This window comes from Amblyomma mixtum, chromosome 1 (genome assembly GCF_055824585.1).
Source record: "Amblyomma mixtum isolate Tamu chromosome 1, ASM5582458v1, whole genome shotgun sequence".
Classification (NCBI taxonomy): Eukaryota; Metazoa; Arthropoda; class Arachnida; order Ixodida; family Ixodidae; genus Amblyomma; species Amblyomma mixtum.
In genome coordinates this window covers 180618437-180634560 of record NC_143012.1, presented here as the reverse complement: position 1 = coordinate 180634560, position 16124 = coordinate 180618437, and the positions used below count along the sequence as shown (strand labels likewise).

Sequence of the window (16124 nt, the reverse complement as noted above, 5' to 3'; positions counted from 1 at the left end):
AAAAGAAAAGACGTGTTTTTCGCCCCAGAGAATAAAAAAAAATGGAAAGGGGGGGGGGGGAGCACTCAAGGATAACGGAGAACAGCAAGAGATCTACGCTGCTCTCGTCTCACGGCTATTCTGGCTCTCTCTCTCTCTTTCTCGTCTTAGCGCAGAGACGCTTGCGCTCTCCTCTCCGCGTGTCGTCTTCCTTCTCTCCCCTTCTCTCGTTTCACAATCTTCTCAAGCCTTCTGCGTCGGCGGGCTTTGACTCGCGCCCGCATTTCGCAAGCAACGCGTGGCAGCGGACTACTACTATTCGCGCAGCCTCGGCGGCCCTGGAAGAAGGGCCGCGACGGGATTCTGTTTCTCCAGCTTCCGAAGCCCCGGATGCGCATGCGAGTCGGCGCAGCTGGGAAAGGGGGAAAAGCTCCCGGCCAACCCTCTCCTCCTCTTCCTTCGCAGAGCGCTCGCATTGTTCACCTGTCACACTCTGTCTCAAAGAGGAACAGCTCCCTGGGGCCTAAGCCTAGCCGCCGATGCTGCCCCATTGTTTTATTTCTTTATTTTTCTTTTGTTCTTCTTCTTCTGTCGCTGTTCGTCCGAGCCAACGCTTGGCGAAAGAGCCTTTGACTTTCCAACGCTTTCCTTTATGACTCGGTTGGCACGCGTGATCCCACACTGCTGTTTGTTTCTTTCTTTGTCTTTTTCAGGCTGTCGCGCCAAAAAGGGGTAAACGAAAAACAAGACCGAAACACTCCGTGTAAGTTGTGTCGAAAAAAATAAAAGGATTTCGTCGGCTGCTACCCATCGGAAAGAGAAAAAGCGAACCCGAACGATTTTTTGTCGCCGTACGAAGATTAAAGAGAAAGGACAAAAGAGTGCGACGTTAAGGGAATCGCTTGTCCCTTTACAAAATTCTTCGCCTGCGACGCTGTTCCCGGCGTATGTTCTTTTGGTACGTCCTTTCCTTCTTTCTTTATTTTTGTTTACTGCATGAACGGGGCTTGCGTTTTTTTTTTGTTTGTTGCTGTGGTTTCGAGAGAAATTTATGGGAGCAACGCAAAGTCGGAACGCGCGAAAGCGGCTGAAACGATTTAGGGGAAATTCTTTTGTCACCGTCGGCGCGGGCGCGTTTGGCTGCTTCCTACAGGATATCCATCTTCTTCAAGGTGTCCATCTTCTCCCACATTCACCCACATTTCTCCTCCTCAACGGGCTTGCCATGGGCAACAAAAGGTTTAGTGTCTTTTTTTTTTTAAGTGAAATTGGGAGACGTGCCGTCTTTCCTCAGTTTTATGTACTGCATTAAAGAGTGCGGACTCTCAGTGGTGGCTCAGTAGCATCGGCGTTTTTTTGTTGAGGCCAAGGTCGCGGGATCGAATCCCGGACCACAGCGGAAGAAATTAATTCCGGAGCACTCCACTACGGAGTCCCTCATAGGCCCCGTGCAGCACCGGGATGCCGTGTTAAACACAGCTCAGAAATGGCTGGGTGGGCGAAGATTCCAATGAACTGATGCCATGAATGAAGATTCCAATGAACTGATTCCATGAATGAAGATTCCAATGAACGGATTCCATGAATGAAGATTCCAATGAATTGGGAGAAGATTCCAATGAACTGATTCCATGAATGAAGATTCTAATGAATTGGGCGAAGATTCCAATGAACTTTACGACCTAAATCACTGCTTTGCAAACGCAGAAGCGAAATTTGGTGATGGGCCTCCCTTTCTGACTCACAGTATTCGGCAACAGAACCTTAGTGTCCTGTGCACCGTGACAGTGGTAGAAAAACATGCTTTCAGTTAAGGGACTCAGGTGGAGTGATTGTTGACAGAGCACTGTAAGTCTCATCCCGCTGGTACATAAACTCCACCACCACCACCTTCAACCTTGCGACGTAGAAAAGCATTGCGGAGCCAGAAATATGCACTAAAATAAAGGAGATGGACATAGCGGTGACCTAGCGGATCGTCAATGGGAAGTAATCAAAATGACTACTTTGCTCACGCATGATTCTCGGACGAATAAGACATTGCTCTTCCTTCGTGACGCATCGTGTGACCAGTACGCCCATTGGCACGAACCTATTAGAAGCAGAGCGATACATGCATCGGTCCGAGCAAGTTCATCCACCTTCAATGGCAGCGGTTACACGAATATGATGATGACGAGCCAAGACAGCCGCCATTGAACAACGGCGCGCAGCGTCGAAGTGGGCGTAGTCAACGTGTTTAAACGAGCACTCCGTCTAAACAGCGTGCATTCGCGGTGTCAGGCATCAGTAAGAAACACTGCTGTTGTTTCTGGATTTCACATCCCGCTCCTCCCACTGCTCGATCCGACGCGTTTTCATACGATTGGCCAAGCGAGTCGGAGTGGTCGGGCTCAAACCCATTGCACTGGCAAGCGGGCAGTCTCACCGCGCAGGCTGCACATTGGCGACAACTACAAACCCGGACTGCTCAATACCCAATACTGCTGCATTCCCGATACCCAGACCAATTCCCGTCATCATGCAAACTTTGCGGCAAACCAGGAGACTTCTTACACACCCTCCTCACATGCCCCACCTACCCTCATCCCCCATCACCAACCGCGGAGGAGTCTTACTGGGAGTCTCTTCTGACCAGCTCGTCCGCTCAAGACCAGCGCCGGATCATCTCCAGCGCTCACAGAAGGATTACGCTCCAGGGGCTATCCTTCGCGTTGTAAGGGTGCCTCCTCCTCTCATTGAGGAGGCATCCAAGTGCAATGTAGGGGGCTTCGCCCCCACGATTTACATCACTGGCAATAAACGTTTCCACCACCAACACCTCGACGCGGCTCGTGCTCAATTCAACCCGCTGTAACGTTCGCGTTGAACCAGACGGCTATTTCAGTTCTACCCGCTTTTGACCTGTTCATGTAAGTGCCCTTTATTGAACTTCTTTCTGACATTACAGGGAGTAAACTCGGGCTACCGAAATAAACGAAAGAATTTCACTAGGGACGGAGTCTCGTTTAATTAGGGTGGAGCTGCTGCTAAGTGGTATCGCATGACTTTCGATCGAAGGCTGTCCGGTATCCGAGGGTGTCGGGTGTGCGCAATGCGTTCAGTTGAGGCAGGCTGCAATGCGTGAGCGTGCTGACGTCAAAAGCATGTGTTAGGCATTATAGAGGGCAAGTCGAGTTGCACAGTCTTGGTCAAAAGTCTTCAGGCCAAAGGCTTTTCATTGGCCCCACATTATGGAGCCATGACGGCACGATTAAAGCCCACAGGGCCTTGGAACGCTAGAAGAAGGTTTCTTCCCGCGGTAGAGAAGCTTGCTGCCTGACATTTTCTTTGAATGCCCCGCTACAGGAGGAATTAAATGAACATTCGTTCGCCTACAATTAAAGCTGTGGCCTAAATACTTTTGACTGGGGGTGTATGCATGGAAGAAGCTAACAGCCTTTGAAACCAAGGAAAACGAAGGGGTGCCATTGATTAGCAAGGAAAATTAAGTGCGTAGTCCTATTAGACAGGCTCTAAACTTGATAGGAAACTGAACAAAAAACTGCACTCTACCTGCGACAAAGCCCGATCAAACCTCATATCTGATATAGCCAAGAATTAAGTTAGCAGTTTTAGTTAACTGAAAAAAAAAACATTCGTACAGTGCTCCACTGATTTAAGTTTTTCTAGCTTCTTTCATATAGCAATTTAATTGAGATTGATTCAGCGCTCGGAAAGCGTAAAAGTTTGTATACAAGCTTAAATCCCCCTTCGTATTTCCCTTCCCACCATGTGTGCACATGTATTCGCCCTGCCCTGATCTGTCGATTCATTAACAAACAAACTACAAAGCCGGGTAAAGGTGACGGTGAAAAGGACACCGAGCGGGTCGTAGAACTTTTTCGCTTCCGCCTCGCATCAACGGCAATGAAAAAAAAAAAAAAAACGCACAGCAAACGAATGTTTCTTACAAAATCTGGTTCCGCTTCCATTATCTGGCAACGTCGGCAATGGATCAGTAAAAGCACTCCCTACTCCGGGCCTCTTGTCGGCATCGAGAGGGGTGATAGCAGAATTTTTTCGTTTCGCTTTCTGTATCAGAGCTTTAAATATACTTTTCTTTTTCAATGGAATGAAAGCGAGAGGCAGGGGGAGGGCATGTGCTGTTCTTCGAGCACTCTAAAACTATTTCGCTTCGCAGCTTTCGTCCCCCCCCCCGCCTATCTCCATCCGTTGTCGTACGGCCCGCTTTTTTACAAACCTTGCCAGTGAACTCCGCCGAGAGCGTCTCTGACATCATGTGCTGAAGTGAAAGTATTTCTCTCAGTGTGGGGCCAGTAGCAGTGCCTTTCAGATATCAGAAAATGTGAATTCGCATTAGTGTTTCATCGCGGTAATGAACCACATCGTACATTGTTTTAATTCATACGCAACCTTTAATTTGCCGCCGCGGTGGCTCAGTGGTTATGGTGCTCGGCTGCTGACCCCAAAGACGCGGGTTCGATCCCGACTACGGTCGTCGCATTCCGATGGAGGCGAAATTCTAGAGGCCCGTGTACTGCGCGATGTTAGTGCACGTTAAAGAACCCCAGGTGGTCGAAATTTCTTCACTACGGCGTCCCTCATAGCCTGAGCCGCTTTGGGACGTTAAACACCCCATAAACCAAACCAAAAGAAAAGCATTAATTTGGCAAACTGAGATTTGAGAAATCATTGCTGGTTGCCTGATCATGCATCGGTTTTGAGCAGCACAAAGCAGCACGAGGCAAAAATATCCGAAAAGCTTGTTCTAGTAGGATTGTGCAGTAATGTGAAGTGATTTCGCAAAATTTTTCTACATGTGCACGCGCGCACGGGCGCATTTGTGATGACTATGACTACTTTAAACAGAGTAAAGCAATAACCGCCAAGATAAGCTATGAGTTTTTGTAATGACAAAAATGCATGAATGATTGAGAAATGTTTCTTAGAAATCAATCAGTGCCAACAGAGACGCATAGGTCAGTCCTAATGGGTGCTTGCTGACTGTAGAGGGCAGGTGCCGAGACTCGCCAGCCCCTGCCCATTGCTGCTTTGGTTTATGAGACAACTCTCGACCACATTTTAGAGGTGGTTACCCTCGCCTCAGTTTGCTCTTAGCGGCCCCCGGGGTATGCGTGGGTAAAGCCAACCGCACGGAAACCAAAGGTGCTTAAACGCGCTACAAAAACCTGTCTGTATCCGGCGATGCATTGGCTCGAGCCCTGGGCTGCCCGCACTGCAGCCTGATGCTCTAACACTGCGTCGCCTAGCCTATGCGGTTGCATCCCAAGGACTTTTATATTCGCCTACAGCATAAAGCTCGTGAAGCGAACGGGGGACAGAACAGTGCCGGAACTGGAACGACAGGCAGAACTTCGCACATGCGTTGTTATGAGAACATGAGCAAAAAATGGAATACCTACACGTAAAATGGCCGCTCTCACTTTTTTACTGAGGCGTAAATGAGGCGCAAACTTCATCAGGCCGAGAGATGCTCGCTTGGTAAAGGAAATGCTGCAGGCTTGCCAAGTAGATGAACCGGCCACTCCTCCACACGCCAAGCGATGGGACTGACATAAGAAGCGACTATGAAGAACAGCACCTCATTGATGGTTCATAGATTTAGCGATGACAGACGCACTCCTGCTATAGTAGTAGTAGAAGACGTTTATTCCACCATAATTTGCAGGCCGAGCATGTCGACCGCCCGGGCGACCAGAAGTAGGTGTTCTTGTGTATGTGCATGAAACAATCACTATACACACGTTTCTGTGAAAGGTTCTGCTACCCTCAATGGGCCGCGATATCAGGGCAAACTGAAAATTGGAGGGGGCTCTTAAGCTCCGCCTTAAGGGTGTGACGTTATAGCGTAATTAATTCCCATGTATGCAGAAGGTCATTATATACTCTACATTCGCAGATCCCTGGGAGTCGGAGTCCTCATGCCACTCCTGGCTCAGTGGTGCAGCAGTTAAGCGAAGCGCCACTGCCCTGAGAATGGCAGGTGCTGCCATTAGTGGGCCTTGTTCGGGGCAGGTCGCTCTTCCCGAGCGACCAATCATTCATTTAACCGCCACGTGCCACGGTGCGCAGTTTGCTCACTATCTATCCGGTGGGCAGGTTGTGATGACGCCGCAAAGTCACGTGACCTGTGTCGTCCACCTGCCTCCTAGGTTGCACTTTGGGCACCACCTGTCGGAGTCATGCTCATTATTTCCCTCACAACCCGACGGCGACAACGCAAACTCCGAATTTTCTAGACAACGGGGCATTTAAACCTATCGCGTTAATACAGACTCTACGTTCCAGGAGGTGACTAATGCTAACTGGCAAAATCGTTACTAAAAAGCCACTGGCTTCGTTCAGAGAGGCCACTTGCGCATTTCACTAGAAAACCAGATTTCTGTCGTATGACAGCTTTTTATGTGCGCTAGTCTCATTGGCGCACCGGTGCTCAAAAATCCATTCGGTACTCTCTTGCGCTGCACATTCGGCTGCAATCCCGAAAAAGAGGCCTGCTTCTGGCTGTTTTCTGGCTGTTTTCTTTCCAGATCCTCAGCGCACGTGTCCTTTAAATACACCGTTTTTATTGCTGTAGATATCGTACACTCGTGTATACTTCTACGCCTCCAGTTCTCATTACGAAGTATTAAAAGTCCCGATTTAATTGAAGAAAAAAAGCGCAGGTCTGCGCAAGACGAGCTCCATTGCACCGCCCGCTTCGAAGGAAGAAGCCCCCGTGCGCGCAGAGGTACTTAAGGCGCGGCTTTTTCCTTTTCGGCTGCCTCATTTGCCATTCCTCGGGAAATCGACTCCGCAAGCGGCGGTGCCTTTGCATTCATTATGGAGCCCCGCAGTAGGCTTCGCCGCCGGCGCTCCTCTAAGCGTATTTATAAGCACGAGCTGAGCCGACAAACAGTCCGGTCCAATGCCGTGCTTTTTTCCGGCTTCCTACTCCCGAACGGCAGCTAAACCTTATTCCCATGTTTTTTGCTTTGAGTAGGCCGAAGGCTCTGAATTTTTCCTATACCTCTCTCTTTTAGGACATGCGCATTCGACCAACGTGGAGAGATACTTAACCAAATCGGCTGCTTCTTTTACTGACGTCTGAGTGGGAACCGCAATTCGTTGCACACACGCTCTGAAGTATAGTGAAGAAGTTGATAGCATATTATGCGGCCAATTTGGTGTTTGAGAAGCGCCTCTTGGAGATCCCGCCAGGCAGCGGCGTTGTAGATGCCGGTACAATAGGATTATTTCGTGGCTGGGAATCAGTGCTATAGGACGACGTAAACACGTTACTCGCTGTTATGTACATAGAAATTAACAGGATAAAAATCTGTAACGAAGATTTAAAGAGAGAAAATATGCAACAAGACGAAAGTAGTTATTAAAAAGCAACGCCAACCAACAGCGAACAAAAAAAAAGTTAAAAGTGGTCGAGAAATTAGGGCTACTGCGTACAAAATCTTCACACTGGGTTAGATTCAGCCCCGCTGCGGAGTGTGGAGCGCGAATTAAAATAAGCTCGTTATGTACAAAGCAGGAAAGTTGATAAATTATGCAAAAGTTGAGAAAGCAAAGATGCATAAGGGCAGAACCGAAAGTAAAAAAAGAAAGCGCAAAGCGACAAAAAACTAGAAACATCCAGGAAATAATACCGATGCGCTAGTAATTTTGAGATTACGTCATCTTTACTTCCGCTGCTATGCAGTATGGCAACTTAGTCCACTCAATGACTGTACACGTTCTGAACAATTAATGTCGTGGGATGTTCAGCATGGGGTGAGCTTTAGTGGTCTTGACGTGATTATGCCCCTGTGTTAAAAACTCAGAAAGATTACGCTCGTTCTGATGGATTGACCCGTGACACATCTCGATGAATTTAGAGAAATTCACCTTGACATGCTTTTCGATAAGGCCAAGAAATTTGATTTTTCCTGTCTAGATCACGTTATTCTGATCGAAACCAAGAAAAGTAGCGAAATACGCAGCATGGATTACTAGAGATTTGTAATACATTTAAAACAAAAAGCGCTGCCCGCGGGGAACAAAAGTTTAGCCTTCCAGGATTTCAGCAATACTTGCCTTTTGCTCTTTCCGAGGCAATTCTCTCGCTTATATTTTAATACCGCCTCGCCCAATTAAAAAAAAAAGAACTTCTAAACGTTTCGGAAATTTATTAGTGGGCGAAAGAAAGCCATTAATCAAATTTCTCATAAAGGTACGTTAATAACCGATCCTCAGGCTATCGAACAACAACTTTGTACTTACTACTTCAGCAGTGTCTTTTCCTTTTTTTTTTAGCTGAAATAAATGCACCTTCAGGCTGTGCTTACTATTTTCTACCAGGATATGCTTAATATGCTATTCAGCTTGAACGCGCAGTGCTCGCCAGGACAGCATGTTATACCCCGGCCTTAGGCTGAACAGTTATCAAAATTCCCTGTGTGCCAACAGTCTCTCTGAACTTCCATCAGCCATACAATCACCACATTACCACTCCCACCTTCATGCCGCTGCGGTGGCTGAGTAGCTACGGCGCTCGGCTGCGGGCCCAAAAGACGCGGGTTCGATCCCGGCCGAGGCGGCCGAATTTTGATGGAGGCGAAATTCTAGAGGCCCGTGTGCTGCGCGATGTCAGTGGACGTTAAAGAACCCCAGGTGGTCGAAATTATCAAGAGCCCTTCACTACGGCGTCCCTCATTGCCTGCGTCGCTTTGGGACGTTAAACCCCAAACTATAAACCCCAAACCATAAACTATACTCATCTCCTATTTCATGAAGTGCTTGGCTTGCTCGGGCCAGCTACGACACCAGTTGGCCCTCGCGCAGCAAGTCCGCTACCAACTTAGCGGCTGACTTACTTAAAAGCTGAAATTAAAGCGTTTTTTCTCTCTCTCTTTCTCGTGCAGGTCGCCGTCTCCTCAAATTTACTGGAAATTGGCGCGAATAGCAGCTGCATTTAAAATTAAAAACACGCCGGTTGCCTTCGGCTACCATCAAATTTATTTCGTAACTGCTACCTGTAAAATGCTCGAACGTGTCGCGAGCACTCACCTCGCTAACTTCTCAGGTTTGCTATCCATACTGTCATGAAGCCCACTGCACTGCCTACCTATTCAGTACTAGAGTATCGTCGCTCACGTTGCATTTGAATGGTTCGCCGCTTCGAATATATCGCTGCATTTCATTGGCTCCTTTCAAAGGCCTTTGGTTTCTGGGAAATACGAGGCTAGAAACACATCTGATTCCTCAAAAAACGACCGCGACTCACTCGACGTTTTCGAAAGCAGCGCTTCTTTTCAAAGCCCATGTCCAAAGGTCCATGTGAACTGCCCGCCTGAGCCGCATTTGCGCTTCAAGCCGCAGTGTGTGGGTGCTGAACGTGATGCAAAGTTTTTATTTGAATTGGCTTCGACCTAAGCGCCATATTTCTATTCGCTGTGTCTCAATCACCGCGTCAAAGGAGCGTGGATGTTGTGTGCGTTGCTTACTGCACGTTTCTTTTTTTTTTTTTACCTTTTTGACGGCACTCTACGTTCGTTTGGAACCGCGGAGAGGAACGCTAAAAATGCATGGCCGGGCTGACTGCACGCAGTGGAGCGGAACGGGAACGTGCGCTAGCACAAAGGCTCGAAAAAAAAGAAATGCTGCCTGAAAAACGGTTGTGAAGGTCAGGCCTATCGCGAAGGAAGCTTGCGGTGAAAAAAAACAAAACAAAATAAGACGCCACCGCAGGCGTTGCATTGTGTAAAGGAGGCGACGCGTTTCTCCAAATTGCCCCGTCCACAAACGCCGCTCTACGAATGAAGGCCAATAATAGAGCCATTTATCTTAACGCCCCGCAATGCGTGATATGCCCCATCAAAAGATGCAACGTCAGATCGTCAGATAACGAAAAATTTTTTGAAGTGCATTTCTGCTCTCAATGCTAGCATTTGTTTCGTCGCTCAGCACAACATTAACAGATAGTCCTTGCGATGTTGACCTGCAAGACTGAACTGAGAAGGGAACCCAGTTGCTTCTGGCGCGCGCGCACGCATGCAAGCGCGCACACAGTACGGAATACGTTTGATTTATGGGGCTTTAACGTCCCAAAGCGACTCATGCTATGAGGGACGCCGTAGTGAAGGGCTCCAGAAATTTCGACCACCTGGGGTTGGTTAACGTGCACTGACGTCGCACAGTACACGGGCCTCTAGAATTTCGCCTCCATCGAAATTCGGCCGCCTCGGCCGGGATCTAACCCGCGTCTTTCGGGTCAGCAGCCGAGCGCCATAACAACTGAGCCACCGCGTCGGCAAATACGTCTACCTATCCAGGGCAGGACCACTTTCCACTGAGAAGCATCCTTTCTTTGTGGTCCACTCGCTGTCTGAACTATCGTTGCCGAAGGTATGCGTGCCCTGACTTGTTTTATAACACTAAAACTGTGCGAATGCAACTCATGCCTCGGGTCATTTCCAGCAAGCTCATGTCCTGTTTGTGTAAATGTCCGCTAAACCTTCTTCCACTTCCCAAATGTGCACGCACACTTAAACAGAGCACACAAAGAACCCCAGTGGCGGATAATTTTTTCCGAAACGTCGGAATATCAACCTATGCCCTGTTAGGAACGGCATGTTTACGACGGAGCGCATACCGGCACGCTGTACAGACCAGATGCGTTTACAGGACTTCTGAAGCGTCTACTGCCCACATCGTAGTTGTTCCCCGGTCTCGCATTAAACCGCTCCGCGCCAAAATATCTTGACGCATGCAAGGCGCATGGCGTAAAATTTTTATCCCCTTCCCGAAGAACGCAACCGTGAATAGATTGCGACTGGCCGTTATCGTGAGGAAGAAACCGCTGCATGATGCGACCTCGGAAGTGGAGGTGCGTTTTAGCTGCTTCTTTCCAAGTGGTCTCTTAGGCGCATACAAGACGGGGGAGCATCGCATCTCCCGACATACTCCAAGTCACCGCGAAAATGAGCAGAATCAATGCAAAAACACCAAGGCGCTCTTCGACTACCTGCTTCGCTGTCTGTGCGGAAATTCGTGTGGGAGGTGCCCGCGCCGCATCCCGCGAGACATTTGCAGCTTCTGCGAGGGATCAATAAGCGACGACTGCGAACGCAAAGCGAATACATCGCCTTTGCACCATCACCGCTCAATGCTGAGTTATGCACGTTCGATTGCATCAAGGGCGTGCTATTGGACTTGGCTCGGCGCACTAGCTGGAATGTGGTATGCGAGGTGCTTAATTCAGTTTCCTTTTTTTTTTTAAAGTTACATGTTCGAAGCAGAGGTCTGCATCTAGAAGACAAGTGCTCTGTGTTCGTCATCATTTGTGGCGACCACAATCTCTCACCACGGAATTGCATTCTTTTGGCGTTACTGAGTTTGAGGCTGCCATTAGCGCATTGCGCAATCGATAATAGGCCGGCTTCCCAGCTCATTTGCCACATACCACAACCGAATGTCCTTTAACCCCTCAGTGATACCCGGCATTACCTCGGCACATGTGTAGATCTCCCCAGAAAAGAATGTCGGTTCTCATATACCAACCGGAGAAGTGGACAAGTTGCAGTTTTTACTATTTACAAGACGACTACGTGAAAAATGTCCATCCAGATGGCTCATGCAGCTGTGGTCCTTATGTGACGCTGCCTCACTCAAAATGGCGCACATGGAACATTGCTAGGCTGCGAAGATGGGTTGCAGAAAGAAGACCACGCATGCTTGGAGTTCAGCTCAATAGAAAGTGTGGTTGGTTGTCAGTGCTAACAAGAAGTATGAAACAAAATAAACAAAATATGCACGACAGAAGTAGGACAGCAGGTAACAGGGCTGCTAACAACTGACACGTTGTTCAAACACGGAATTTATCCGTGGATACCGGCGCACGCGCCCTGCGCACTAAAACCAAAGTCAAAAGAAAAAACACATAAACTACCGTAACCGCCGTGCTAATAGCAAGTAAGCTGGTCAAGAAATGAGAGGGTGTATATTCCGCGTCATCTGAGTAAAATTTCAGTCGTTAGTAGTAGCACGGTCAGCACTCCTCCTGTCTCCTTCGCGTCTTGTCTGGTTGCCCTTTATGCTGATTATTATGTAACCTTGGATTACCGCCCTGTCGCCAATATAAGACCAGAAGCGTCCGAAGGAACGAAAAGAAAGATTCGTACTCGGTGAAACAGAACCGCGAAAGGCATCGTCCCTTTCGTAGTAAGGTCCATCCTTCTTCAGGCACGGCAGCCTAAACAGGTGCTCATAACACCAATGCACTGCCGTACGTAACATGTACCACGAACTGTTCGGCCATTGTCGCCTTGTTCTGCAGCGACCAAGACGGCTTGTGAGAGTTGTCAAATTGGCAGCGCAGCCAGAACTGCGTACGTCCGCGTTCAGAATTTGTTTCTTCGTCAATTTCCTTATTTTTTCTTTCCCAGACTGTTTTTCATTCGCACCCTACGAAAAGCATCACACGGTTGCCCGAACGCGAATCAGTTAATTTTTTCAAAGCTCCAGAGACACTGTCTGCGGACAAATTCGCCGCCAACCCGCATCAATACACGTGAACATTTTTTGTCTTGTAAATGGTTTACCTATTGAGAATACTGAAGAAAATGTGAACATGAGAAAGAGCTGCGTTAAAGTAAAACACGATGTTATATGATGGCATCACAATACGTTCAATACCAAAATGTCTGAAGTCGGAGTAGCTCGAAGAAAAACGCGAATGATGGACAAAGCAGTCGATGCATGGACCGGATGACATCTCACTTTTTTTTTTCATTATGTGCCACGAAGTACGAAAGTGCAATAAAAAAACAACGCCACAACTCCTAAATTAACGAACGAGCAGCCCTGCATCGGATGTTTCAGAAGCAGTTGTTATACCAACGTAACAGAGAACAACAATGGAATCCGACCGCTAGATATTCGAAGGAGGTTAAACAGAAGAGGTCTCCTACGAGAGAGAATGAAGAGATCGTAAAAGCGACCAATTCCACATCAGTAAACCGCCTTGCGCTGTCTCGCTCAAGCTACAATCGCGACTTGGACTCAACGGAAAAGAAAAAAAGAAAGAAAGCCTCCTTTTTCATCATTATGCGCTAGTGTGAACTAAAGGGAGTAGGTGCGCTCCACGAGTTCACTCTTTCGCAAGGCTCAAGCATTACGTTGAGCTGTTTAAACAACGTGACGATGCACTCGGCGAGAGTATGTCTCGTCGCGTTGTCTAACCACGGTAAATAACCTGGGGCTTGCCCAACCTTCGGTTCTGTTTCTCTACGGGCGACGCCGGCGGCGAATCTCCCGAGGTAACTCTTGACGCATTTCACGTAAATGTGTACAGAGGCCGTTAGTGGCAGCTACCTTGTGCAGGTTATGTTCTCGAAGCACCTTCAATAGAAAGAGGAAAAGATAAATAAAACCCGGTAACGCGTTAGTTGGCTCTCAAAGAAATGTTGGCGGAGCAATTACATATCAACCTTTTTTGCCGTCAGGTGCTTCAGGGAGGGAAAACTTTACCTAGCTTCCTTTTTTTGAAAAGTTTGACATCGCAATCATGCTCTCGACATCACACTCGTAGAGTACGTCACAAAAAGGATGCCGCTCATATAAGCCATGGAAAAAAGTAGGTTGTATTCTCTAACTCGTCTAGAGATTCGTCACCCGGGCGAGCTACTGACATTTCTAGTTGCGCGAACTAGGAGTCGGCGGAGGAGTTCTGCGAGCGATGAATTGCTTCATACGTTCACTCGACCGGGAAGATGTAGTTTGGCGAAACTAACGGCGCGTTAGGCAATGCCGGCGCCTGCAGCGCTGAACAATACACGCTACGAGGGCCTCAAAGGAGACGACAACATAGCGCCGTTTGCCAAAAGAGACGTCGCAGTGTCTCGGCTAACGACTCTAATCCAAAGCGAGCAGCTTTTACGCTTCTGCGTCGCGACTCACAAGCCCTCTCACATTACAACGTCTGAGCGAGTGTCGCCGCTGCAAAAACAGACTAGACTCAATGTCACCCCGGTTTTTATATTTGCTTGTCTTTTGCCCATTGTCACGTCTCGAGGGACGTCCTTTAAGGCATTTATCTCAGTTTGCGCAGAGCGAAAGTAGCGTATACGCAATCGTCTCTAGGGTTCGTCCGGAGTGCTGCTTTGCTCCCAGCTGCTCCGAGCAGAGACACTTCCAGCTGCCAAATGAAACCCGGTCATGCTTGCCAAGCTTTGTGTTTTCTCGGCGGCAAGTTGTCGCCCCTGCCAGTGACAACAAGAACTGCCGTCACCTAATCGACTTTTCTTTCTTCGTTGCAGCATGCCTTTAATTTTGGTTCTATTCGCGCTAGGTTAAGCGAAAGCACGGACATCGCTGCCCGGTGGCAACGGCGCACGCTCCTACAGCTACGCATAAATGCCAAGCAGTGCATCCATCCGACCACGTGTTTTATGAATGGAGGTCGTCACATCTGCTGTGCTGTCTGCCGTAGGAAACACAACCGGCAGCTCTCGGGTGAAATCTGCAGCCACCGATCGCTATGTTGTACGCAACGAATGGTGTCAGTGAAAAAATTTTGAGAACCAAAAAAAATCAACACGAACGAAAAAAGCAAGGTAGAAGCTACGGACATGGGAACTTGGACTCACCGTGGAGTCGGAGTCGAGCAGCGCGGCGCAGGCCACCTGCAGCAGCTGTACGAGCACGGCGGGCAGGGCGGCCCAGCTACCGGCGTACGGAGCGCGGGGCCACAAGGTCAGCGCCAGCTTGAGCGCGCCCAGGGTCAGGGCCTCGAGGGCCAGCAGCGCCGGGGGCACCCAGGAAGGCGGCCCGGTGCCCCTCGGAGGCGCGAACCACTGGCAGGTGGCGACGGCGGCCAGCGCCAGGCAGCAGAGCAGCGCCGTGGCCGTCCATGCCTTGAAGTCTAGCCACTTCTGGTGGCGGTAGTAGTCCAGGTAGAGGCTCTCCGCCTGGGCGTCGGCGAACAGGAACCGCATCCGGCGGGGCAGCAGTCGCTGCAGTCCGCTCTGGTCGATGCTGAGCTCGGTGTCGGTGCGCTTGAGCAAGGGCCGGGACAGCGGGCCGCCGCCGCTGGCACCATTGCTGCCGCTGGTCGCCGCCTTCTTGGCCATGCCGTCAGCTGGGCACCACCATCGGCACCTACGCGGTGCGACCAGAGACAACGGTCGGGCTCCTCTGTCTCGCCTGTCGCTACTCGCGGGCACTGCTACGCACAGGCACACACACACAGACAGCCACGTGAACGCGGAACACGGCGGCGACCTCGGAGGGGACTAGGGCAGGGGCGGCGCGCTGGTCATGGCCGGGTATGCGCGCTCCCGCAGCGCGTACGTGCTATGCCAGCCCGAGTTTCCCGCACGGGGCTCACTCGTACTTCTGGCGGCGGCGCCGAATCCGCGACCGGCTGGTCCGCTGCTGGTGGCGGACGGAAGGGCACATGCACAGGGCCGATCAATACGGCCAGCGCCGGCCGCCCAGAGGGAGCGCTGCTGCCGAGACGGGGCCAATCGATGCACCCGCGAAACGCCGTACACCAACGCGCCGGCGCGCCGGGATGCTGCGACTGCTGCTGAGCGGAGGAAGAAGAGTTGCGCGGGCCCGCTGACGGCAGGGCGCTCCTCGGGGCCCTGGCACGAGTCCAGGGCGCTCCTCTTCCCAGCCGCCGGGGCGAACGCTACACTCGGAACGTCAACAGGCCGTTCCGGCGAGTCTCGGCAGCGCGGGGGGCGGCGGAGGGCCTGCGTCGCGCGAGTCGCGGATCGCTGCCAGGAGCGAGTTTCAACTGCGCGGGACACCGGAGTTGTTTCGTGATGCTTCTACGACACTTTTGCTCGTTCTTTCCTTGCGCGGGTCGTTTGAGTCGGGTGCGTGCAGGTGTCACTGGTCCAAGGGCACGCGCACAAAGGGCGTGGGACCGCAAGCACAATGGCTGCTGATTTACGGTCGGCACACGCCGTTGGATATGGCAAGCTGTCACCTATCGAGTCCTGCTGCATACACTGTAACTCGCGTCAAGAGGCATAAGATTCCTGTCTGCGAGCGGTAGTTCTAGAAAACTGGGAATATGCTGATAGGCTGAAGACGGAGGTCCTGCATCGACCAACGTCAAGCACAATAAGCTCCGAGCTGGA

The 16124-nt window shown here is 50.1% G+C and overlaps 1 protein-coding gene across 4 annotated transcripts in view; it reads right to left on the bottom strand.

The window, feature by feature from the left end:
- Positions 1 to 16124, bottom strand: part of LOC149370127 (adenylate cyclase type 3-like) — a 420278-nt gene that overhangs the window by 214567 nt on the left and 189587 nt on the right. For all 4 annotated transcript variants that reach the window (XM_089560173.1, XM_089560159.1, XM_089560152.1 and 1 more), the window contains exon 2: positions 14622 to 15132. In XM_089560173.1, coding sequence (XP_089416299.1) covers positions 14622 to 15104 — 483 coding nt within the window. In that variant the 5' untranslated portion in view covers positions 15105 to 15132. The remainder of the gene's footprint in view (positions 1 to 14621; positions 15133 to 16124) is intronic.